The following is a 23216-nucleotide window of genomic DNA, read 5'->3' as shown; positions in this document are numbered from 1 at the left end:
GGTAAAGCCCTGCAGAAAGGCCAGGCCCCGGGCCCACAGGCAAGGAAATGTTTGGAACCAAGCCCTCCATTCGGGCTAATCTTTTCATGGCAAAGGAGCTGTGAGGGGGAGAGAACCGAAAGGCTGGGGAGCCGCCGGCTTCTGCGAGCGCCCTCGGGGCCGGGCAATGTGGGTCCGCAAGGGTGAAAACAGAGAACTTGAAAAAAATTCCGAGGTAACACCTAGGCTTGGGTTTCTCTTCCTGCGCGCGTGTGAAAAGTTCAGAGACTCAAAAATTAACCACCTAACCCTCCTCTCCCCCTAGTAACTGTGAGAGACGCAAGGAACGTAGACACAATGGGTTTAAGAGGTGAAAGCTTTATACTTGGGCAGCGCCCAGACAAAGGAAAGAGAAAACCACGTATCTCTAGGAATCCCTCGTCTTCCAAACGAGGGCGTCCCCATTCCCCTCCAGAAGCGTTTCCCGAGCTGGTGAGCAGAGCCCCGCGCCAGGATCCGTCTGTCCGAGGCCGCGCGGCCACGCAGAGCTCCGGCTCTGAGTTCCCAACTGCCCCCCATCCCCACCCGGGTTTTTCCAAGACGCTACTAGGTGCTAGGTAGGTGACTGCGCGACCTGCCGTCCGCCCGTTTCTTCTGAAAGTTGTCCAGCTGGATTTCAGCGATTGAGGAGAAAAGGCGCCCAGGCTCTGCGACCTTCGGGCCGCTCCTCAGGCCTCGTGGGGCAGTTTGGTCAGGATCTGCGCTCCCCCCGAGGTGATGACAATCGTGTGCTCGAACTGGGCGGACCTGAAACACACAGGGCAGCGGTCAGCAGGCGGCAGCGCGGGCGGGCGGGGCGCCGAGCAGCAGCTAGCCAGCGCGGCCGTCCCGGGGAGCTCCCCTTCCCGGACAATTCAACAGCCACGGGGCAGGAAGCAAACACCTTTGATTGTCCAGGGAGACCACGGTCCATGCATCCTCCAGGACTTTAAATTCAGGGGACCCCTCGGTTATGATTGGCTCTGTAAGAGGGAAAATATTTACAGCCGTGATCTAATCAGATTCTTGTCAAACGTTGTTTCGGCTGATTATCAAAAAAGAGAATCAGAGGGTTCTCCCCCCTCCTCCCAAGCACTTCCCCCACGGGTTCATGTTGTCGTCTCGCAAGGGCTGATAATTGATGTTGCTTACATAGTATACTACAAACTAAACAGTAGGAAGAGGAAATGCACGGCATTCAACATGTATGAAGTTGCCTAGTTCGTAATTTTTTAGAGAAAAAAAGGGCATTTTAATCAAGCCTTAATTAGGACCCCGCGGATAATAACCACCCAAACACCAGTCCCTCTTATAAATACCAGTCAGTTTTTTAAAATATTTGAATTTTTAAAACATGCTCAAAATGTTCATTAATCAGCAAATAACAATTTTCTTATTTCGCTCTAATTGCTTCTCCATTAAGTCCCACAGTCAGAAATATGATGCCTTCCGGGTCTTAGGTGATTGGAATTTGGTGGTGACACCAATCACATGATCAGCCAGGAATGGGCCGCTAGAGAGTACATGCCACTTGCTAACAGGGAACAAGGGCTATACATAATCGCCTCTAGTTATTGGGTGTTAATGAAAACACACACACACACACACACACACACACACCACCCCCAAAGACTACATAATGCTGGTAACAGAATTACAGGGTTGAACAGCTGCCGTCTCCTAAATGTGTTGGTAAGTATCTGATTTAGGAAGATGGGGCTCAAGGATATTATTTAATCAGATTTACTATGCGTCTGAATTATTTCATTACGCTGATTGGCTTTATTAGTCCTTCATGGGGCTGCCCGGCCTAGGCCCGCACTGCTGCTCCCATGGGGAAGCCACTGCTCTCTGAAGAGGAGCTCAGACACTGACCGATGGTGAACGCCATTCCCTCTTCCATGAGAAGATCACTGTCATTCGCTGCAAAACAAAAAACATGGGGGGAGTGGGAATGGGAAATGGGGAGAAGGATAGTGAGAAACAGAATTAGAGGGGTTGGGCTGCTTAAAAAACTTGGTAATTTAATTTTCTTTTAGAGTAAAAGGGAGAGTGGAAGTTTTTAGAATCCTAGGTGCAGGCTACCACCCAGGGGATAAACACAGGGCTCCTGGGCCTCAGCCTTTGCATATTTTGCACTTGGGGGTCAAAGCTCCAGAGAAGCATGCTGGCAGCCTGGGTGTTTTAGACACTTGTCAGGATTCCCCCTCCCGTCCCCCCACTGTCTCCTGGCCACTTGCTCTGAGGTCTCCTGGCTAACTGGGTCCTAGGCTTTGAGCCCCACTCCCACCCCAAAGAGAAAGACATCTGGGGGAACAGATGCAAAGGTATGACAACCACCTGGGGTGCAGGTTGGAGTAGGAGGCAAGGACAGGGGTGACTTCAAATACTTCCAAGTGTTTGTTCTGGGTGGGGCACGTCTGCTCTCCCGCCCAGAGCCTTCAGAGCTGCCTCAGGTGGGGCTCTTTGGCCCACAGGGAGTTCTGACCTGCTGGGTCTCCAGGGACCCTACAGGGGATGCATTCCAGGAAGTAGTTCCTCCGGGGACTGTTCCCACCCCAAGCACACAGGTCAAGGAAGGCCCCAGGACCACCTTTCCTTTGATCCCTGTGCAGGTGTGCACCCTCCTTGGGGACACTCCAAAGAACTGCCTTCCACCCTAACCCCAATCCCCCCCCCTTCTGGCCCACATCTGCCTTCCCCCTGTGGGGTGCACACCTAGACAGTGAAAAACAGGAGATTCTGGGGGAAGGAACACAGGGTGGGTATAATCTAGAAATCACTAAAGAGTACATGCTGTTAAATACATCAGCTGTCAACGCTGTGTAGGATGTAATGAAGCTTAACCACAACAGTCAGCAGTTAGAGAAGGGGGTAGAAAAAGAAAAACAGAAAACAGTCATATGTGCATGCTGCTGGGACATTGAGGCGGTGGCATTTTGTTTTCAGTAACTTTTTCTAGACAAATATTCCTTGTGCCTCCCAGCCATCACTTTAGGAGAAGACAAAAAACAAAATAAACCTTACTTTGGGATTGAAACTACTGTGCTCTAATCCAGTACTATAGTAATGTGCTGGTTACCATTAAGTAACCTCCCCCCCACACAAATACAAAAAGATGATAATGTGGATTCAAAATTAGAGCTTCAGGAGCAAAACTGCCTTATCCTGATTCCATTCAATAAACAGCTCCCAAATTAACTTTCTTACCATGATGCCAAATTTCTGGATGTCCATGGAAGTAAGATCCTATTCCATGTCCCACAAAATGTGGACAGACTTGCAAACCATTCTGATGAGTTATGTGGCTTTAAAAGTGACCAAACGAAATATTTAGTTAAATTAGATAAGGTTTTAATGCATACATAGAAAAACAAAGTCACTGTAAAATGTTCTATGAAATAGAAAAAAAAATCAGTTATGTTTAGAGTCAGATAATAACAACATGTTTTCATTACGCTGGAATAATTTAAACATTTTTGCCATTGCTTGTAATAACTCCTTTTGGATAAATGAAGAGAAAAAAGGCATATATGTTACTCAGTAGTTTGCTTCATTTACCTTAGTACAGCAGTCAAACAAGGCCACTTTGAGATAACAAGTGGTGTGTATGTACACATATATAGACCGATGTAACCAAGGTACATGTGCATATAATGCAGGTCACAAAAACCTGCCTGGTGTGCATGGGGTTCACAAAAAGACTGAAAATTACTACTGATTTAAGAACCAAACAGAGAAAAAGTAATTACGATCTAGAAATGTGACTTCCTACTTCTATAGTCCCCTTATTCTGATCTATTTCAAAACATTGTAGATTTTGCAGACACATTAACATAAAAGGTCAAATATGCTTTGTCTATATTCTTGAAACACCCCAAAACTTTGTGTTCATTTAGGATTTCCACTCAAGACCTACACGATTACCAAAATTTATAAGGAATGCTTTTTAATCACTGTGATGCTGAAGAGAAGCAAGTATTGATTCCTAATTCTGAATGCTTTATTAGTTATTCCTACATGCAAATCGTTTGGGTGCCATCTATTCCTTAAAAGTGAAATCTGGCACATAGAACCCAACCCTAAAACTTCACCTACAAGGTTAAGAAATTGTTTTTGAAATCAGGCGCACCTGTTTATTTCTGGGAGTACCAGAAAGACGAAAACATATATCTATTAACAATTTATATTTTCGTGTGAATGCAGGGCACAGTGCTTTAACTCTAAATAACAATGGATTGAGATTTACAAGGCCACTATTTAAATTCTCTTTTTTTACATGATTATTAGACACTTACAGTCCTCACAAAGTGGGGACTCAGTCTACTATCAGTCTACTACCCCTCTGACATTGTATATAGCTGTGACAATACCATTGACTACATTCCCTATGCTGTACTTTACATCCCGTGACTATATAGCTATAATATATCTATAATATATATATATATATATATATATATATATATATATATATATATATATATATAATTATAGTTGACATTCAATATGACTCTACATCAGCGTCACGTGTACAGTGCAGTGGTCAGGCATCTACACAACCTATGACGTGATCCCCTGATAAGTCCAGTGCCCATCTGGTGCCCTACGTAATCTATACATCACTGATACTCCCCATACTATATTTCACATCCCTGTACTATAATATTTTGTGACTACCAATTTGTACTTTCTAATCCCTTTACCTTCTTTCCCATCCCCCAAAACCCCTCCCATCTAGCAACCAAAGTGCTTAGATCCTAAACTGGTTTCCAAAAGATCCTCCATTTAGTTTAATATGAACTCAAAAGTGGTTAGCCAGCCTCTTTATGAGCATTTACATATACTTTTCTCTAAACATTTTTTAACCTTCATCTCCAGACCTGTAAAGTACCTTCACTTAGACCAGGATGTCACTATAAACAGCAGATGGGCAGACTCCCATTCAGATTTAATTTCCATGTGACTGATAGCACAGAAATAGGTAAGTTATGCATGTGTTGAGGACAAGAATGATAAGTCAATGTTTCTATCTAAGTTATGCTTTATGGCTATGGTTATTTCTGTGTGTTTTTGCACTTTGGGCAGGAGGTTAAACAAGTTTCCCAAGGCTTTTCTGTTTGTACCACACAATTTCTGAATAGAAACTGAGGATGGAAAGTGGATAGAGAGGTTGGAAGAGATATTATTAAATAAGATAATGATCTAGATTTTTTTTACAAGAATGGGTTCTACCTACACCTGTAAATTATGTTACTTCAATCTCAACAAACCTCAGTGATTCTATTCAATATAAACTGTTCTTTTCTTAAAACACACACACATACACACAAACTAGTTTTTTTCTTTTTAAGGCTCTAATTGGCAGGCATCACAGCTACATTTTAATGTGTTACAGTGGCAATCTTCATTTTAATTTCCAGTGAGAGGTGAGGAAGAAAGCCCACTCTGCAAAAACACTTGGGGTCCCTCCTCCCACCATACCTCTCATTCCTCTTCATGAAAGAAGCTGTGCAATTACTAGGTCGCTAAAGCTATCTGAGTGCATTCTCCTACAACAATTCACTGCCTGAATCCTGCTGGAATTTCTGGCTAGAGGAGTATCATAGAATGTATGTATCTTGGATGCAAAGGTCAGATGATTTCACAGCCATGTGGAAAGAGGAAAAGAACAGGACAAATTTCCCTCAGTTCCTTGGTTGAGCACCCGTCTCAATGCTCAATTCCCAGGAGCTAAGTATACACTTCTGCTTGCTTTTCAGAGTATTTTCCTTTTGGATTGGTGGTTAGCTTTTTAACACATACCTACTGGGACTAAATAGGATAAAATCTCATTAATACTCTTAATTGCTATTTAAAAGCACACCCCTTTTATTATTTTGGAATACAAGATTATTTACCTGATTCTAGGGTTTAAATCTAACTTCCTAGAGACAATCCAAGTGACTTGTAATAGCAAGTACTGGTCATCCTAATTGTGGCATGGGAAGGTGGAGCGTGTGTGCTTCTCTTGACTGGTGTGTTGGGGAAGATGGCAACAGCTTGATGGGCAAGGGTGCCTAAGAAGTGCCACAGGTGCTCTCTGACACCAGCCACTGCAGGACCACGTCCGTTTTTGAGCACCAGGGTCTCCTAGACCTCGAAATTTCATCACTGAGATCCGCCTTCTTTTTACTGCAATCTACTGAAAATAACTCTCCTCATATTAGCTCTTCTGTTCTTATTGTTTTCTGACTGAAAATCCTCTAAGATAGTAGGACACTTCTGCATGAGCCTGAGCACATTTATGATTTAAAGCCCTTCATATGGACTATTTAGGGAGGGGGAAGAGGGGAGAGGAGGAAGAAGACGTATACAAGTAGTTTATGAACTTACTTGTAAATTATCTTGTATTATTACAGTCATGTTTCAGTTATAGTTTATAGTGGAAAGAGAAATTTCTATTAAGGAAATTCATCTTGTGACCATTTTCTTCCGTTTAATTCCCTTTCATGGGGCAGTTTTCCTGAATTGAACTATTGTCTGGATAAGTTAAAATTTTTAATACATTTCAACTACATTTTTATGCTAAGAATACATTCCCCAAGAGGGCAGAGGAGTACTATATTTAAGTATATACTTTTCTAATGAAATAGAAATGCACATGAAAATAGTTTTATTACATGAATCCTATCAATAGCACTACTCTCTAAAGGGTCACATCTCTAAAAGGACCTCAACTGCCACCTGATTTTCTAAGTTAAGGAATTTTACCTTAATCTTTCCAGATTTTAATTTTAGCAGTAGTCTTTCAATGAAAGAATTCACAAGTCCAAGGATTCCCTCTGATGACAAAGAATGTTTAAGTACAATTAGCAATATTTTTGAAAGCCAACAACTGTTTTCCAAAAGAGTGGTACTTTTTTAAATTTCAAACTGGATCACAAATTACTGTATTTTTCTTACAATAGTACTGAACTTCTATTTGAGGTTTTCTGTTTCTGAAAAGCAGACATGATGGATTGAAATAAAAGATAATTTATTGCAATGCTTACTTTCATGTGCAGAGAGAAGCAGTATAATTGTAATTTACAGTAGCTGTCAAGAAAAATCCATCACAGATGACATTAAAATGACTTATTTTGCCTGAGCCACTTATTGTTTAAATGTGCATAATCTAATAGAAAGAGATTATTTTTAAAAATCCGCTTTATATTCTTCTAAATTAATATCAAAACATATACTTATGAATTAAACATTAGAAACCATTTATTGATACTTTCATCATGACATTTACAAGTATAAGTTTAAATTATTTTTGATTGAACTGTCACATATTTGTGATGCATGAATCTACACATTCACAATATTCTCATATGTACAGGTCATATCATCTAGAGGTAATTACAAAAATACAGATGTAGAAATATTTTAAAGCAAATGGGCTACAAAGAGGATAATAGCACCATAACTTAAAGATCACTAGCCACCCCTCATGAAGCAAAAGGACACGTAAAGAAGTCTTTTCATTACGCTGTTTTAGCCAATACTTCTTCAGAGATATCTTCCTAGGCTTTAGGTTTCAGAGAATCTCACAATTTCCTATAAGGATCGCTAGGTTTTTGGCAACATAATACTAATAAAAGATGCTTGAATGTTCTTTTCATGATGTATCAGTAGAGGGAGGCTATGCAAAAGATGTTGAATATCTTAAAATAAACAAGACTCAGTTGAAAGATGTTTGTAAACCTTTGGACTGTAATGATTCCAAGTACTTTTGGCTTAAATGTGGAGATTGCTTGCTTATTTACTCCCTTGAGATTTTGCCTGAATAAGATAAGGTAAAATAATAGATGTCCAGAAACACTGCCTTAACACATCAGAACAAACATTTGTTAGAATCAGGGCCAGTTTCCTGCCCGGTGGCAGACAGAAACCATTTAAATAATGAAACGTATTAGGGTAAAAGTAAAAAGTTCATTGTCTGTTATTTTTCACATAGTTTCGTAAGTGCAGTTCTTGGGACTGTTCTGGTTTTCAAAGGAGCTTGTACATGCAAATTCATACTCCGCAGAAACTGACCTTTGCATCCAAATAGCTAAAATGCAATGTTACTTTCAATGTTCCTCTTCTTCTTTTTTTATGTAGCTAGAATTAACGTAGTGAATATGTAATGAAATGCATTATCTTGCATGGAGATTTATCAGATTTTCCAACTGAATGCTATGCTTTGCTAGTACTAGCTGGAGTTCACCTGCATGTTGGTGTGGCGTGTGGCTCTTTTTTGTAAAGAGTTAAGTCGTACACAAAAAAAAGGAACAAAGGTCAGCACCCAGCCGCCACTTGAATGTGAGATTTTTCTTTTTATTCCCCTTGATGTATACTAGGCTCTGTGTTATTAGTCTTAATGATGGAAAATTGTAGTGTTGATACAAATCTTTTTTTCAAAGTAGTAGGCGGGAGCTCCATTTGTTAGTAAGTTTTTTTGTGACTAAAAGCCATGGACAGTACATTTATGTAGCAGTAAAAGGCCTAGATGCTCTTTCCATAGCAGAGCTAATTATTCCTACTGTGACCTTACTGATCTAGCCTGTTCCTAGTACATCTCATCTGCACGCCTGTTCCTCTGTGTAGATGGTGTCAGAGAATATGAAAAACCCTATAATGAAACCATTTTCATGATGGAGAAAGGCTACTGGAGTTGCACTTGCTACAAAGAGGCTCAATTATATGAGTAATTGTGATAATTTTCTACATTCATAGCCTTCAATGGGGAAAAAAGAATGAGAGCCACAAAGGAAAATTACTTTAACAAGAAAGTACAGAGAGTAAAAATGGAAGAAGAGACAAAAAAGGGAAAAAATAACCAGAAAAAAAGTTTAAAAAATAGATCTGGAGGGAGGAATAGCGAGACAGGGAGAACAACAGAAATGCTCAAAAGCCCATGTGCAGCTGTGTTACACAATTAAATTGAATTTTTTTTCCTGCAGTTGATGAATGTGACTACTGCAAATGTGCCTCTGTAGTTAGCTATCATTTGTTGTTCCGTGACAGGAAAAGGATAATTACCTCTCAGAGAGAATCAAAGGCTGACATGCCCTTTAGACACAGCCATGAATGCAGAGCTCGATAGAATGCTTGAATAAGAATCTAGTGTTCTCTGCCCCCTTCTACTGAAGAATAAATTTTGTTAAAATGCAAGAGCACCACCAGTAAATTTGTTGAACCCTAGGTGTTCAAAAATATGAGGTACATCTATCGACTCATCCCATTTGCAAAAATAAAACTGCATTTTGAATTCATTTCTATTATATTCATGGACAGTAAGATAGTGAGATATGCATTAAATTTCTTTTCCCAGTAGGGGTCTGATTCAACATTTCCTATGAAAGAACAGAGAGACACTATCCTTTTTCCCAGGCTAGTTAGCCTATAATTTAAAACTGTCAAAAACACAATTTTGTTCAAAGTCTTCAATAAAAGCTTCTCCGATATAACCCAAAGAGATTTTACTAAAGTTTGATTCAGACACTGTTACAATATTTTTAAAGCCATAAATACATTTAACTGATATTTTACTGTCTTTTTTCTTAAAGTATTTGAAGGCTTATGAAGAAAAAAGGCACTATCTTTTCAAGGTGAGTAGGCCGTTCATCCTTTAGAGAAACTGGAAGTATTCAGTGGTTCATATTAATGAGAACAGTACTTTAAAATAGGTACCGACGTGATGATTTTTAACAAAATGCGTTACTTTTAAATGAAAACATATTCTGCATGTCTACTTCAAAACAGTTATGGGGCAAAAAAAAGATCTAAAAGTAAGTGACAAATCACAAAGAAAAGTCTTGAATTCAAAAAGTACAAATCCACTGAAAAAGCAAGCATAGAATGCTGTGTGGAAAATAAACAATGGTTTACAGGAAAAATGAACCAGCCAAAAAAAAGGACAGAAGATCACCCTTTCAGGCTGTTTGCTAATCCACTAATTTGAAAGGTTTGCTCAAGCTAACCCTTTTTATCTCTGTATCACAGGAATATGTTTCACTTCATTCCTCTATAAAATGTACGCATAGCTTTTCTCCTGTCTCATTACCCAAGTGTTAGTATGCTTAGCCCCTTCTTAGGTACTTTCTACCATGTTTGGTGTGATTTTGAGTAAAGAAAAACTATAGACTTAAGATGTCAAGCTAAAACTAAAGTGGCCATATAAATATTGCTTGCTGTTCCTATAAGTTTCTTTGCTGACCCTGATATAATTCACTTTTAAAAAATGTGTGTGTGTGTGTGTGTGTGTGTGTGTGTGTGTGTATTTTAACTGAGGGAACAACATTGCAGCTTGGCAGTTCACATACTGATATCAGACAGAAATGATGGTTCTGAATCATAACACATGTCATCAACTTTATATCAAGCCACAATAACCTTTGTACCATTTGCCAACCCTCCCTTTACTTGTCAGTGTAAGGCTTACCTGATTGTGTTTCCAATTACAGAGAAGGGAGCCCCTGCTCTGCAAGCTGCAATTGCTTCATCTCTACACCTCCTGGCAACCGCCACTAACTTTTTACCACATTCATCCACATTGCCCACCAAAAATGTTTCAGAGGTGTCTCCATGGTAGCCATTGTAATAGACCTATACACAGGCAGAAATTAAAAAATATGTCCTTGTTTAAAAATCAACTTTCTTAAAGTATATGTTGTATTCACTTATGTATTTAGTAGATTCATGTGTTTCTCCCTTCCAAAATTACTCGAGTTTACCTACAAAAGATAGATAGATGTACTAAAACCTGACAGAAATTTAAAAGATGAAGCCATAAAATGATATTACACAATTTTTAAATAAATGACTAGTATGGCTATTTCAGCATTATGATTAGCAATGCTATAATAACACTTTGATTCCTCACTTTATTTTTGAGAAGACAAAACAATATATGCAAAAATTAGTGACCAATGAAACGGACCTATAATTATTACAATAGGTTTAGGGAACCCAGCAGTATTTAACATAGTGAAAAGTTTCTCCAATGTCATAAAGATACTTGATCTCTTATTTACCAGTTCTATATTTGGAAGTGATAGATAATGCTGACAAAAAGAAGTAAGATAGATACATCAGTATTAGAACAGACAGTAGGAGAATTTAGCTCCAAAAATTGAAGTGGCTCAATATAGGAATGAAAAATTTTGCCTGGAAGTGAAATCTTAACTGAGTGTTCCAGATAGCAGAATGCTAAACACAGAAAACACTATACACCAATTTTCAAAGGATTAGACTATAACAAAACTGTTAAGAATAAAATTATAGAAAATATATTATTTCCAGTCTTCAATGATTCAGAAGTCCCTGTAGGATCTTGAATAACACCAGATTCATTATAAAAATCAATAATCACCAAACACTATAATAAGTATAAAACGCAGAGACGACTAGTTGAATACTGATCCACTGATATAGCATGAATTTGCTATTTTGCATAAATTTGCCCTATTTTCTAATTTCTCTTTCTCATAAAGTAGAATGCAGAAACTGTTATAAAAAGATATTTTTCTGAGCTTTCTGTTTTAATACTGAATTAACGTCTTAAATCTGTATACTATTCTGCATTTAAAAAAAATACTCTCCTCACTCTGTGAAAGAAGCAGGAAAGATCTTCATTACGTCTTCATTTTATAAGTCAGGAAACTGAGGCAGACAAGAAACTTATCAAAGGTTAGTGGCAGAATATAGAGGTAGATCTAGATTAATATGATGGATTATTGACTTCTAATCCAGTGTTTTCTCTGCTGTATCAAAGTACATTACCTTGTAGTGGAATAGAGTTTTATACATTTATTCCGATTTGCAACACAAGAAAGTATAAGTTTTCATTTCATATACAAGTATATATCATTTACTAATAAAAGAGTAATTATTAAAAAATTTTGTAACCGAATGTTTGTATAACTGCTATTTAGGTAAAAATGTATTTTGCAAACTCTATTTGCCTTTTCATATTACTTTTGCTAGCTTGACTTGAAAGAGTCAATATATATGGCAATAACAATACTTTTGAAAATCGGTGGCAGTTAGCTATCATTGCTGTTTGTACTCATAAACTATTCTTGTTTTGTATTTCATTTATTTAACAAATATTTACTGAGCAACTACTATGGGCATGGCACTATTTTTTAACATTCAACTTTCAAAGGGAAAAGAAGCCTATTTTCTTATAATATGTACTAAACATAATTATAAAATGCAACAAGTATTTTCGGATAAAAAAATAGGATCTGATAATGGAGTCTTTCACTTAATATTTCAGAAGAATATAATTTAAGATACTGACATGTTTCCTTGACTCCTTTACATTTCTAGACACTTGAAAATATTTCACTTTGTTTTATGTATTTTTCAATTATGAAAGCATTTGAATGTTAAAAATGGAAGTGTGTGTGTGTGTTAAAAGTCTTCAGGAAACTAGAAAAGGCATGGAATATTCTCTTTGGACATACTGAAAGCAGTAGGGAAGAGCAATATTTTATTAGGGGGTGATTAGGTGAGATAATAAATGTAAAACCCCCAAGTTAAGGTATAAACCAAAAGAAAAGTGTGTCATGAAAAATACTTTATTTCAGGTATACTTCATAAAATAACTCCTTCTACATGATTCTGAGTTAGAAAGATACCAACAGAATAGGTGTGGAACAAATGTTCAAGTATTTTAAGTAGGACAAAATGACACAGGAGAAAGTATCAGCAATAAAAGAATCTTTGGTTATATCCTCACACAAACTGACACGAAGAAAAGAGGTCGAATCAATTTCAACAACTGAAAATCTGACTGAGTTCAATTAATGGATGCCAAATTGCACCTCATTCCTACTCGTACCTAAGTGTCATGGGCTGGATATAAAATAACTATTATTAAAAATATTTCCTCATTAATAGAAATTATATGCCTTGAATGCTGTCTATCTTGACTAGTTCTCAGCAAATATTTAAGTCATATTTATTTTTTAAAATTTATTTATTAATCATCAGATGGATAGTATTTATTTATAATCTACACATTCCAAAGGTACCATTACCAAACCTTTTAGTAAAACGAACCGACAAAGCACAAATTATCCAAGTCTGAGGATATCAGAAAAGGTTAGAGCTTGTCAAGTTGAAGTTCCTATATTCAATTATTTTGGGTTGTTATGTAAAAGAAAGGCTGTTAACCATTTGGTGAAAACGTAAGTTCAGCGAGAAAACCACTCTGCCCTCGTGCTTCGAGTTCAAGGCTCTCTATACCAGAAATGGAGCACGACGTTACTACCTTCAGGTATTTTAATAAATCTAAGGAACACTGCTAGCAAAAGAGTTGCTGTCCAAATAGACTGACACACACACAGGCCAGTGTAGCCCCTAATGACAGAGTGAGATAATGACAGGCCCCACTCAAAATCAGCAGGAAGAGGAAGATCAATCTTGGCAGAGTGAAGGAAAAATGCTGGCTTTCTTCGCGTTAGCTCATCTCATACGTCTCTAGCTTCAGCAGCTGCCCAGTGCTGTGGTGCTCCGCATTAACCACACAGTGGATCAATAACAATTACACCTTCTCAAAAACATGACACATAGCAGGTTTGGGCTGACATTTCACTTAGGCCAACATTGATCTCAGTGCATCTGATTCCAGCCCTAAATTCAAGTCAGGCCTGGGTTTACTTGGAATAAACACAGAGTTAAAGACAAAAAAGGAAACCAGCTGCTTGCGTCTGGGTCTAGAAGTAAACAGCCCTTCCATTGCTGCAGTTCACGTTTTCAATTCACTCTTCTTCCTGTTGCTACCAGCAATTCTGAAGTTGATCAAAGACTATTTTATTTTTTATACGATTTACTCACCGTGACATCAATGTTGATAATATCTCCATCCTGAAGAGGTCGACTGAAATATAAACAGGGAAAAAAAATGATGATAGACAGGTCTCAATAAAAGGAATATAAAAATAAATACCTCATGACTATTATCACAAGCCCAATGAGTCGCAGTAAAATTTGGAGCAGAGAAAAGAATAAGAGGAATAACTATATCTAATCTTTAACTTATGTTAGTCACATCAAATTTTACAAGAAATATCTAGTATGAACATATTGCCATTGTTTAAAAATCTGCTATTTTTAGAAAATGTACATGTTAGTTACCTTAATTTTGTCAAGAGCCAAAACAATAGTCGATAACCAATATTAACCTACATTTGGACTTTCACTATTTATATGATTAAAATCTAAGAAGTTAAATAAATATTTAATGCACAACCACTTTCTTGAATTACATACTGCTTTAACAAACATGAAATGGGGGTGTTATGTCCATTTAGAAGCAAAATACTTCAAATTTTTTGTTTCACCATAATCAGTTTCAAAAGTTTGCAGGTGGGTTTCAATTAAACTGCAGTGTCTTTCACCATATGTTATAGATCTTAGTTTCATGTTTTAGTTTCCAAAGGAACAATATGTTATTAAGCAATGAATACCTGTCAGGAATACCATGACATAGTACGTTGTTTACAGAGGTACAAACAGATTTTGGAAAACCTCCATAGCCTAGAGGTGAGGGATAGGCATCGTGACGGATGATTTCCTGATGAACAAGAGCGTCTATCTCTTCAGTTGTCATGTCAACCTAAAATATTAAATAAAGAAATTGTGCAGCGACAGTTGAAGACCTTTCCTGTATCTATTGACTATGCTAGCTACAACACTTCCAGGTGAGATTGCATAAATTTACTATGACCAACTTGTGGGAAAAAAAATGTTAATTAATTACGATGAACACTAAAATCCTAAATTGTGCCTTTTTGACAGTCATTTAAGTATATGATGGTGTTATGGACTATTAGGAAATGGAATTTTAAACTTTAAGATCCTTCAGATCATTTGTGAGTCATTAAATGATATGACCCCTTTTTAGCCTGAAGATTTCAAAAATATGGTCTTAGGCAGTTCCTTCCTCCTTTTGGAAACTACAGGCCCATATTTTTATAGCAGAGTGTTTCAGATTATTTTGAAAGATTATTTTACTTCATATATTATTTCAGATTATCTTGCTAAATCTTGTAGTAAGATAGCTGTGCATAATTACATTTCTCTATTACCTATTGTTTTGTGTATCTGGTCTGCTATTTTTTTGCAGAGCTAATTCAAGAAAATTGGAGACAAAGGCTGAGGCAGAGCAACATTTTAGGCACACAGAAATAATATGGGGAATAAAAGCAGAAACTACAGGCAGGAGGAAGGGGGCAAAAGTCAAAGCCGGCTGCCATTGAGCAACCAGTATAGGCTGATTGAGTCCAAAGTATGTCCAGAATTCTGCTATTTAAAATTGAATTTGGATTTTCAAATGATCTCTTGAATAAGCATAATTCAATCTCTTTCCCCCACCCCAAGGCTTTACTTAATTATTAACAAGTTAAATGTGTACAAAAGAAGAGTTAAAGGGAAAGGAGAAAAAGAGGAGGGTTTGTTGCCCCTTATGTAAGTTCTTCTGAGGCTTGGTGAGACGCCACCTTTAAACTCTTCCCAGCCAGGAGGAGGACATGACGAGCCAGCTGACAAGCCTGACGAAGCCCTTGAATCTGATCTTCATTCTTAACTTCTATGCTGTCTCCCCAGTCGGGCACAATGCCTGTCGTCACATAGTCTGGCTTCTTTATGTGCTTGGGGAAAAAGGATTGAAAACGAAGATCAGAACCCAGCGTACGACAATGGGATCATTTTTTCGGACACAGCCTCCTGCTTCATGGAGTTCTGCCCTTCCTGCCGGAGCACCGACCTCCGAAACCAGCACAACAGACCCTCCAGGCTGCCCCCAGTTCCTTCCCCTGCCCTTTTGAACTTAACATTGCCTGTTAGTGCTGCGTCTGGATGATCTGTTAACCTTACTGTGCTTTGAGCCAAACTGGACTGAAGTAGACTTCTGGTCAAAACAAACAGTAGTTTTCTTTTTTTCCTTCTCCCAATCCCGTTAGAAGCATATTGTCATTGATGAAAAATTAGCACCAAGCTTCCAAATTGTCAAATGGCTAATTAAGAGCACTTTCATCTTCTTAACACAAAGATAAAATTTATGCAAAGGATAGTTCACAACACCCTCTCCGAATGAATTTATGTAAAAGGCTGACTGTCAAGGCCCCTGAAGCCCATTACGTATATTCTTTTCTTACACTTTGCAAGTGTACCCAAACTCAGATGGGACTAGAGACAAAACAAAACAGCTTTCTTTTCTTTTTCTTTCTTTTTTTTTAAGTACATAAAAAATACCTAGAACGTTTTCATCATTTGTCAAAAACTAACAAGATATCCCCCAAAACTCAAAACATTCAACTCAGGACCACCCTTGTAGAACATTCTCCATCACCTACTTAAATCTATGGGCAGTATTCAGAAAATAAGCACTATCTTACACACAGAGCTTCTCTCAGTCCCAACGTTTTACACAGTTTTTTACAAGCTATTCATGGAAACGGCTACATATGCATTGTTGAACAGTATCCAGTTAGGCTACACAGCAGTTGGGGACAGGAAGCGGAGAGAGGTAACACTGTTCAGCTGACATCACAGTAACGCTGGGAGGGCCGAGGGTAGGGCTCTGCTCTTTGTGACACGCATCACGCAGGATTTAAGGACCTTCACTTACTCTCCTGTTCACATGGGCCTTTCCGATACGGGTAATGCCACTGCTTGGGCTGCTGCAGCTGAGCTCTGGATGAGCACCTCTCTCCTACAGTTCTCCCACCAGTGCCCACAAAAGCTCCCAGTCTCCCCCCCGAGACTCTGTGCTCTTAGCTCCACTCCGCTTTGTGACTTGGCCAGGTTACAACTACAGGCAGAAGGGCTGTTGGGTTATCACTGAAATTCTAAAACAATGCATGCACCTCTCCAGAGATTTCTTTTTCTTTTCTAACTAAGGAAATACCAGGAGCATACTCTGGGCTCTGGTGGCCTGTCTTGTTAGCCCTTGCCACAAAAATGGGCCACTCACCTTCAGCCACTCATAATATACTTAATGTGGGTTCACTGAAAAACAAAACATAAAAAGGGAAAGCAGGTAATTTCTATCCTTCTTACAGCTATTCTTGTTCTTCCTAACTGACCCACACCTCCTTTATATTGTCTTTAAAAAAAGGACAGATTGTCTTTCCACAAAGTTATAATCTCTAGAAAATGAGTCAAGAATGTTCTGAGACAACATGTTTTCTTTAATTTAAAGGAGAGTCAAAGACAGCAGCATTAATAGCATGGAAAGTATAAGAGCAGGCTTCAGGGAAAAATATCTGTATTAGTCTCAAGCAAGCTCTCTTAAATGATTCTAATTTTATGGTCAATTATTTTCTCTAAAAAGGTAAAAAACACTACACACATGTAGTTTTATCTTCATGTTAGAAATTTAATATAGAAAATTTCATGATAGAAATTTTAATTCTAAATAAGCCAAGTAGTTGTAAACTCAGCTCTTTATTTTAAGAAATTAATGTTCTAGAACTGCAGGATGTAAAAACTTCTCAAATGACTACTTTAAATCACAAACCAAGTTTAAAAATTATGATTCAAATGGCTTAGAAATCAAAGGTGCAAAAACATTTGATCACTCTGCAGTTAACCTTTATCTTGGCTGGAAAAAACAGCAGATAATAGGCAATACAGTACCTTAGGGACTGGATGAGCTGAAGAAACTGCAGCCGGCAAAACTATACTGTTTGAAATATCTCTTTGTCTCCGGAAAAAGAAATTTCTTCTTTGTTGACTGCTTGACTGCTTGTAGAAGTAGATACGATTGAGTGGTGAAGACAAAATTCTATGACAACCTAGGAGCAGAAAGACACAGATTTTATGTAAAAAAAAAAACCTAATATAGTCCTACATTTTAAGATGTTGCGTTGTTGTCTATTAAGTCCTTATTCTAATCCTTTATTGGCTCAAAAAGGAAAAGCCCCAAATAGAAAGGAAAGCAGTGGTATTCTGAGTTCTAGCACAACAGTAGCACAGCATATTTATTAGCTAATACTATGTTTACATAAATGTTTGACAATGGAAAACTGTACTCTAATGGGCAACAAATATATAAAAACATCTGCTGAGCACCAGGTCTGTAAAATGAACAATCTCTGATGGGGTAGCTGATACAGAAATGCCCTGGATGACCCTAGATTTAGGGCAATGTTTGGGTGGCTTTTCATTCTTTAAAGCCCTGAAGAGTCACGGACAAATTGCCGGCTGCACTTTTTGCCCCCGACTGGATTTCTACTCCGTGCTAAGTTCACATGTAGCGAGGCGTCACACTGAAATTCACTGTGATGAGTGCTCAAGGCAGATACGGACTAGACAGCAAAAGTGTAGGGTGTAACCCTGAAAGAAAATGAACACAGGGTCCTAAAACACGCACACCAGGAATTTAAAAACATTATCGATCAAAATGTTAAATGCACATATCCTTTGACTCAGCAATTCATCTCCTCGGACTCTATCTTGCAGATATTATGCAATGACGGATAGATGAAGATGAACCCTACTGTGGCATTGTTTGTGGTAGAAAAAAATGGAAAATAACCCAGATGGCCATCAGTAGGGGACTGGTCAACTATATTATGATATATCCACACAACAGAAAACTACGGAACTCTTCAAGAAAATAAGCTCAATCATCTCTAAGTATTAATATGGAAAGAGGTCACAGTACATTGTTAAAAAATAGCAAATGCTGAACAATATGTATAAAAAGCCCATTAATGTAAAAAGAGCTTATAAACGTATATAACATTTCTGAAAATTAATATTCATCAATAGGGGTTATTTCTGGGGCATGTGATTGGAACTCGGGCTGGGGAGGAAGCCTTTCTGAGTCACTTTATTTTCTTCCATACTGTTAGATTTTTTTAAAACCATCCACTTGCATTACTTTTAAAATTAAAACAGTAGTTTAAAAAAGTCCCCAGCATTTCATAATTGCACGTCAGGGGTCAGCAAACTACAGTCCAAAGGTTAAGTCTGGTCTGTTTTCATACAGCCCATGATCTAAAAATGATTTTTATGTTTATAAATGCTTGAGGAAAAAAATCAAAAGAAAAATAATATTTTGTAACATATCAAATTCAAATTTCCGTGCTCCTAAATACTTATTGGAACACAGTTACCCTCATTTCCTTACAATTGTTTATGGCCGCTTTTGAGCTACGGTTGCAGAGTGGAGTACTTGCGCCAGATTTGGCCATTTACAGAAGTTTGCCAGCTCCTGATCTAGAGTCCTGGTTCCTAAGAGGGGGTACCCAGACCAGCAGCATTAGCATCACATGGGAAAAAGATGCAAATTCTTGGGCTCCTCCTCAGGCTACTAATTCAGAAACTCTGGGATGATGCCAGGAATCTGTGCTTTAACAAGCCCTCAGGGTTTGAGAATTACTGGCCTAGAGTAAACTTTCAGCTGTGACACATAATGGAAACAAGAATTGCAGGTGAGTATTGGTCCCAAAACTCAAGCTCTCCAAGTGAATGGGAGACAGGCTGATGCAAACAAACCGCAATGGTCAGTGATTCGATGTGAAACTTCCCCAGGATCAGGCAGTAAGTGCCAAAGCTGAGGGAAGGCAGGTCGAGTTGCTCCCAACAAAGTACATTACTTCTCTCACACGCAGGAGAAAAAATGAGCTAACACACATGGAAACAGCCAGAAAGGCATCATAAAACTATCAAAAATGATTACTATTAAGTTATTTTTCCAATGTGCTTATGGGTTGACCTAATCCATCCACTTTCTCAAGACAAGCTCCCTTTGCTGACCAAACACATGGTTCCATGAGAAGCTGGCTGGGCAGTCTGTGGATATAGAATGAAAAATCTGGGTCCCAGCTAAAGCAAAGACTCACCTGAAACCCAGCTATGACTCTGGGTCCCATAACTGCATCTGTAGGTAGGACCAAAGACATGCTCACAAGTGTTTCCCTTGTGAAGAAAGTATGTACTGTGATGACTATTAATAATGACAACACTAATAGAAATATCATTCAGAATGAAGGTACTTTTCATGAACATTCTTAGAACTGATCTAACAATAATAGTGGTTCACATTTAATGGCCACAGAGAGCTAGGTACCCTTATGTACATTATCTCTCACCCACTCTGTCAGGTAGGCAGGCAGCTGTTGCCGTCACTATTTTATGGGTTAGGACGTACGGTCACACGTCTGGTGATAAATCAATGGCTGGCCCTGCCTCAAGGCTTCTGACTGAGTCCAAGTGCAGGGCTGTGTCTCCCCTCCAACACGCCTCTCAGCAGAGCGCAGGGCTCTAGGAGCCAGCATGCTTTGCTTTAGAATGTGTTTTTTCAAGGGATGGATTTTGAAGAGAGTGTTTTTTGTTTGTTTGTTTTCTTAATCATGAAAAAATATCATTTAGAATGAAGGTACATTTCATGAACATTCTTAGAACTGATCTAATTGGGAGGCGTTGTGGTAGTAGTGAAAACAGCATGAGCTTTGAAATGAGACTGAGTCACCCAAACCAGGAACCCTGCTTTCTTCACCACTGCATGGGAATAGCAGTGCTTTCCTCACCACTGGGCTGTTGTGAGCACTGGCTGAGATAACATAGGTACCATGCTTCCCTGAAAATAAGACCTCACTGGAAAACAAGCCCTAGCATGATTTTTCAGGATGACATCCCCTGAACATAAGCCCTCATGCGTCTTTTGGAGCAAAAACTAATATAAGACCCGGTCCTGTTTTCGGGGGAACACGGTATGTAAACCATCTTTAAAAAGTAGGTGCTCCACTCCATGACTATTAATTTCTTTTCCTTTCCCTTCTCAACTCTTCGACATGTTTTCCTGTGGGCCTCTACACTTAGGTATTCTTTTATTCAACAACTACTTACTGAGCTCCTTCTATATGCCACGCTCTGGTCGCAGGGGGAGCATGGGGACAAAGTCCTTGCTTTCATGGAGCTTATATTTTGTGGTGGGACACAGACAAGCAGCAAACCGACACCTTAGATTATATCAGATGGTGACATGTGTGATGAAAAAGCATCATTCAGCAGCATCTGATTGTCATGCTGCACCCCAGGTAATGGGATGATGTAGACGCCGATCAATTTTAGGACTCATGAAAATTATTTTCAATGTGGCTGATAACACACAAGAGAGATCATCTTTATCAGTATTATCAAGTTCAAGCACACAGTCATTATATGGGGAATCTTTTCTATGTACTTAAACTTGAAGCATGAAGTCATCGGGCCTCTGCTAGGATATCTGGATGAGGCTTTTGGGACATTCACTTCTAGGATGAACTGTGTGGCCATGTACTCATCCTGCCAAATGATGGGCTCACCGCCGAAAAGAGGCAGGCACACCCCACATGACTTAAACATCGGGAATACAGCCTGAACAGACCCAATCTGTTGACAATTATGGTTCAGCAGTATACTCAGCAATTCCACCTTCATAAGGTACTTTTTTATTCTAAGCAAAATCTTTTCTTTCAATCTGATAAAAGATACCCTATAAATGTTGTTACAAGGTAATAGGACGATAAGGTACGATATTGTGTTTATTTCACTAACTATTCATTACCAACCAGAAAAAAAAAAAATCAATGTTTTCACAGGTGAAATGAAGATATGGGCTTAAGTCAGTATGTGCCTTTTGAAGATAATGGTCCTCCAATTAACATAGCCAAAAAGAAAAAAAAGAGGCAGGGTGGGGATCCTCAACTTTGTCTATCACATTGTAATTAGTAAATAGCGATCAAGAAATTTTCTAAACACACAGTGAGAAAAATTAAAATCCCCAGTCCCAATGATACTCAAGGTCGCAGGAAAACCAAACTACAGTATTTGCTAGAGATCATTCTAGAAAAGGTTTGTTGCCTTTTCTGTATATTTCCTTTTTTCATAAAATCACAGCTTTGTACACCTAAAACTAATACAGTGCTATGTATCAATTATATCTCAATTTAAAAAATAAATAAATGAAATCATTGCTGATACTTTCTTATAGTACCTCTAATTTCCGACTTGCTACCTTCAACCTTAGCTAATTTGATGCACAATGTATGTCCATCTTCAGAGGCAGGGACCCAGCCGGGTTTCCATTGGCCACAGGACTGGTCTCTGTCTTCTGAGCACCATCATTCACTCTGATCACACTCTTTTGTGAAAGCTATTTTGGGGAAGCAAGGTTTAGGTGTGTACTAGTTATCGCAAGGGGCAAGTTGAGGAGACGGTGGTAGTAAACCATCAGAAACCTCAGGAGAGTAGGAGCGCCCCAGATCTGCAAGGAGCTGCTCTCGACTTAGTATTGGATCTTAAAAGACACGATCAGAGTGACTGTTGTTATTGTCGATTACGTAACAGAAACTCTGTAGGGTTTCCTTAGGCAGTAAATCTATACGTTATTTGTTACGAACCCTAGAATATTTACTGTTATCAAAGGTAATAATAAGAATTATTTTCAGTGTCACAAAAATTCTATCAGCGCCTAGTTTGAGCTGAACGTTGAAAATTATAGGCAACTGCTTCTTGCACTCCACAGAGGAGCACACTATGTGGTCTGAATGTCTTTTGAAATTGCTCTATGTCCTCTGAATTCTGCAGCACACTTTTCCTATTTAAAATTTGTATTTGCGATAAAATCTAGGTTATGGTTTTAAATATTTTAATATTTGGTAATAACATCAATTTTTAAAAGCTGCATTCTATTTTCCTTTACAGATTAAGTCTGAAAGGTGGGATTCTGGAATTCAAGTCTGACGGAGGGAGGAATGCATTATGTTGCTGCACAAACATGCCTTATATTTCCTGGCCTCTTACTCAGGGTTCATTTTAATTGTTATCTGCTCATGCATTGTATACCACATAATGAAATGCTTCCATTTCACCCACTGAGCCCTGGGTTTTTATGTGCACCTCTACCAATGACCCTTAATTAAGCCGATTTTACCCTTGAAAATGCGAGGTGTTTTTTTTTTTGTTTGTTTTGTTTTTTGTCAACAAGTATTTTTAAGGGAGAAGTCTGAATGAACTTGCAAAGAGACATTTAAAATACTATTTTAAGCAGTTGTAAAACTGAACAAAGAATTTGTACTCAAGTGTGAGCTACCAACACTTCTATTTTTCATTGTAAGTTTCCAGGGAAGCACTCTCACCCTGCAGCGTGCCATCAACCCTCAGTTATGTTACATGTCAGAGGCATC

At 38.5% G+C, this 23216-nt stretch overlaps 1 protein-coding gene across 6 annotated transcripts in view; it reads right to left on the bottom strand.

Annotated features, from left to right (window-relative positions):
• Window positions 1-338: 338 nt before the first annotated feature.
• Window positions 339-23216, bottom strand: part of METAP1D (methionyl aminopeptidase type 1D, mitochondrial) — a 68423-nt gene continuing 45545 nt past the window's right edge. For 3 of the 6 annotated variants that reach the window (XM_081050945.1, XM_081050947.1, XM_081050944.1), the window contains 9 exons: window positions 17677-17834; window positions 15537-15686; window positions 14505-14653; window positions 13873-13915; window positions 10469-10632; window positions 3229-3326; window positions 1894-1941; window positions 923-1001; window positions 339-786 (listed from right to left, as the gene is read on the bottom strand). In XM_081050945.1, the coding sequence (XP_080907071.1) occupies window positions 708-786; window positions 923-1001; window positions 1894-1941; window positions 3229-3326; window positions 10469-10632; window positions 13873-13915; window positions 14505-14653; window positions 15537-15686; window positions 17677-17834 (968 nt within the window). In that variant the 3' untranslated portion in view covers window positions 339-707. Of the gene's footprint in view, window positions 787-922; window positions 1002-1765; window positions 1942-3228; window positions 3327-10468; window positions 10633-13872; window positions 13916-14504; window positions 14654-15536; window positions 15687-17676; window positions 17835-23216 lie in introns of all 6 variants that reach the window. The other 3 variants (XR_013993490.1, XR_013993491.1, XM_081050946.1) reach the window with 3 other exon arrangements.

The sequence above is a fragment of the Rhinolophus hipposideros genome, assembly GCF_964194185.1.
Source record: "Rhinolophus hipposideros genome assembly, chromosome: 6".
In the NCBI taxonomy this organism is placed as follows: Eukaryota; Metazoa; Chordata; class Mammalia; order Chiroptera; family Rhinolophidae; genus Rhinolophus; species Rhinolophus hipposideros.
The sequence above is the reverse complement of the archived record's forward strand: the minus strand, read 5'-3'. Positions and strand labels throughout refer to the sequence as shown.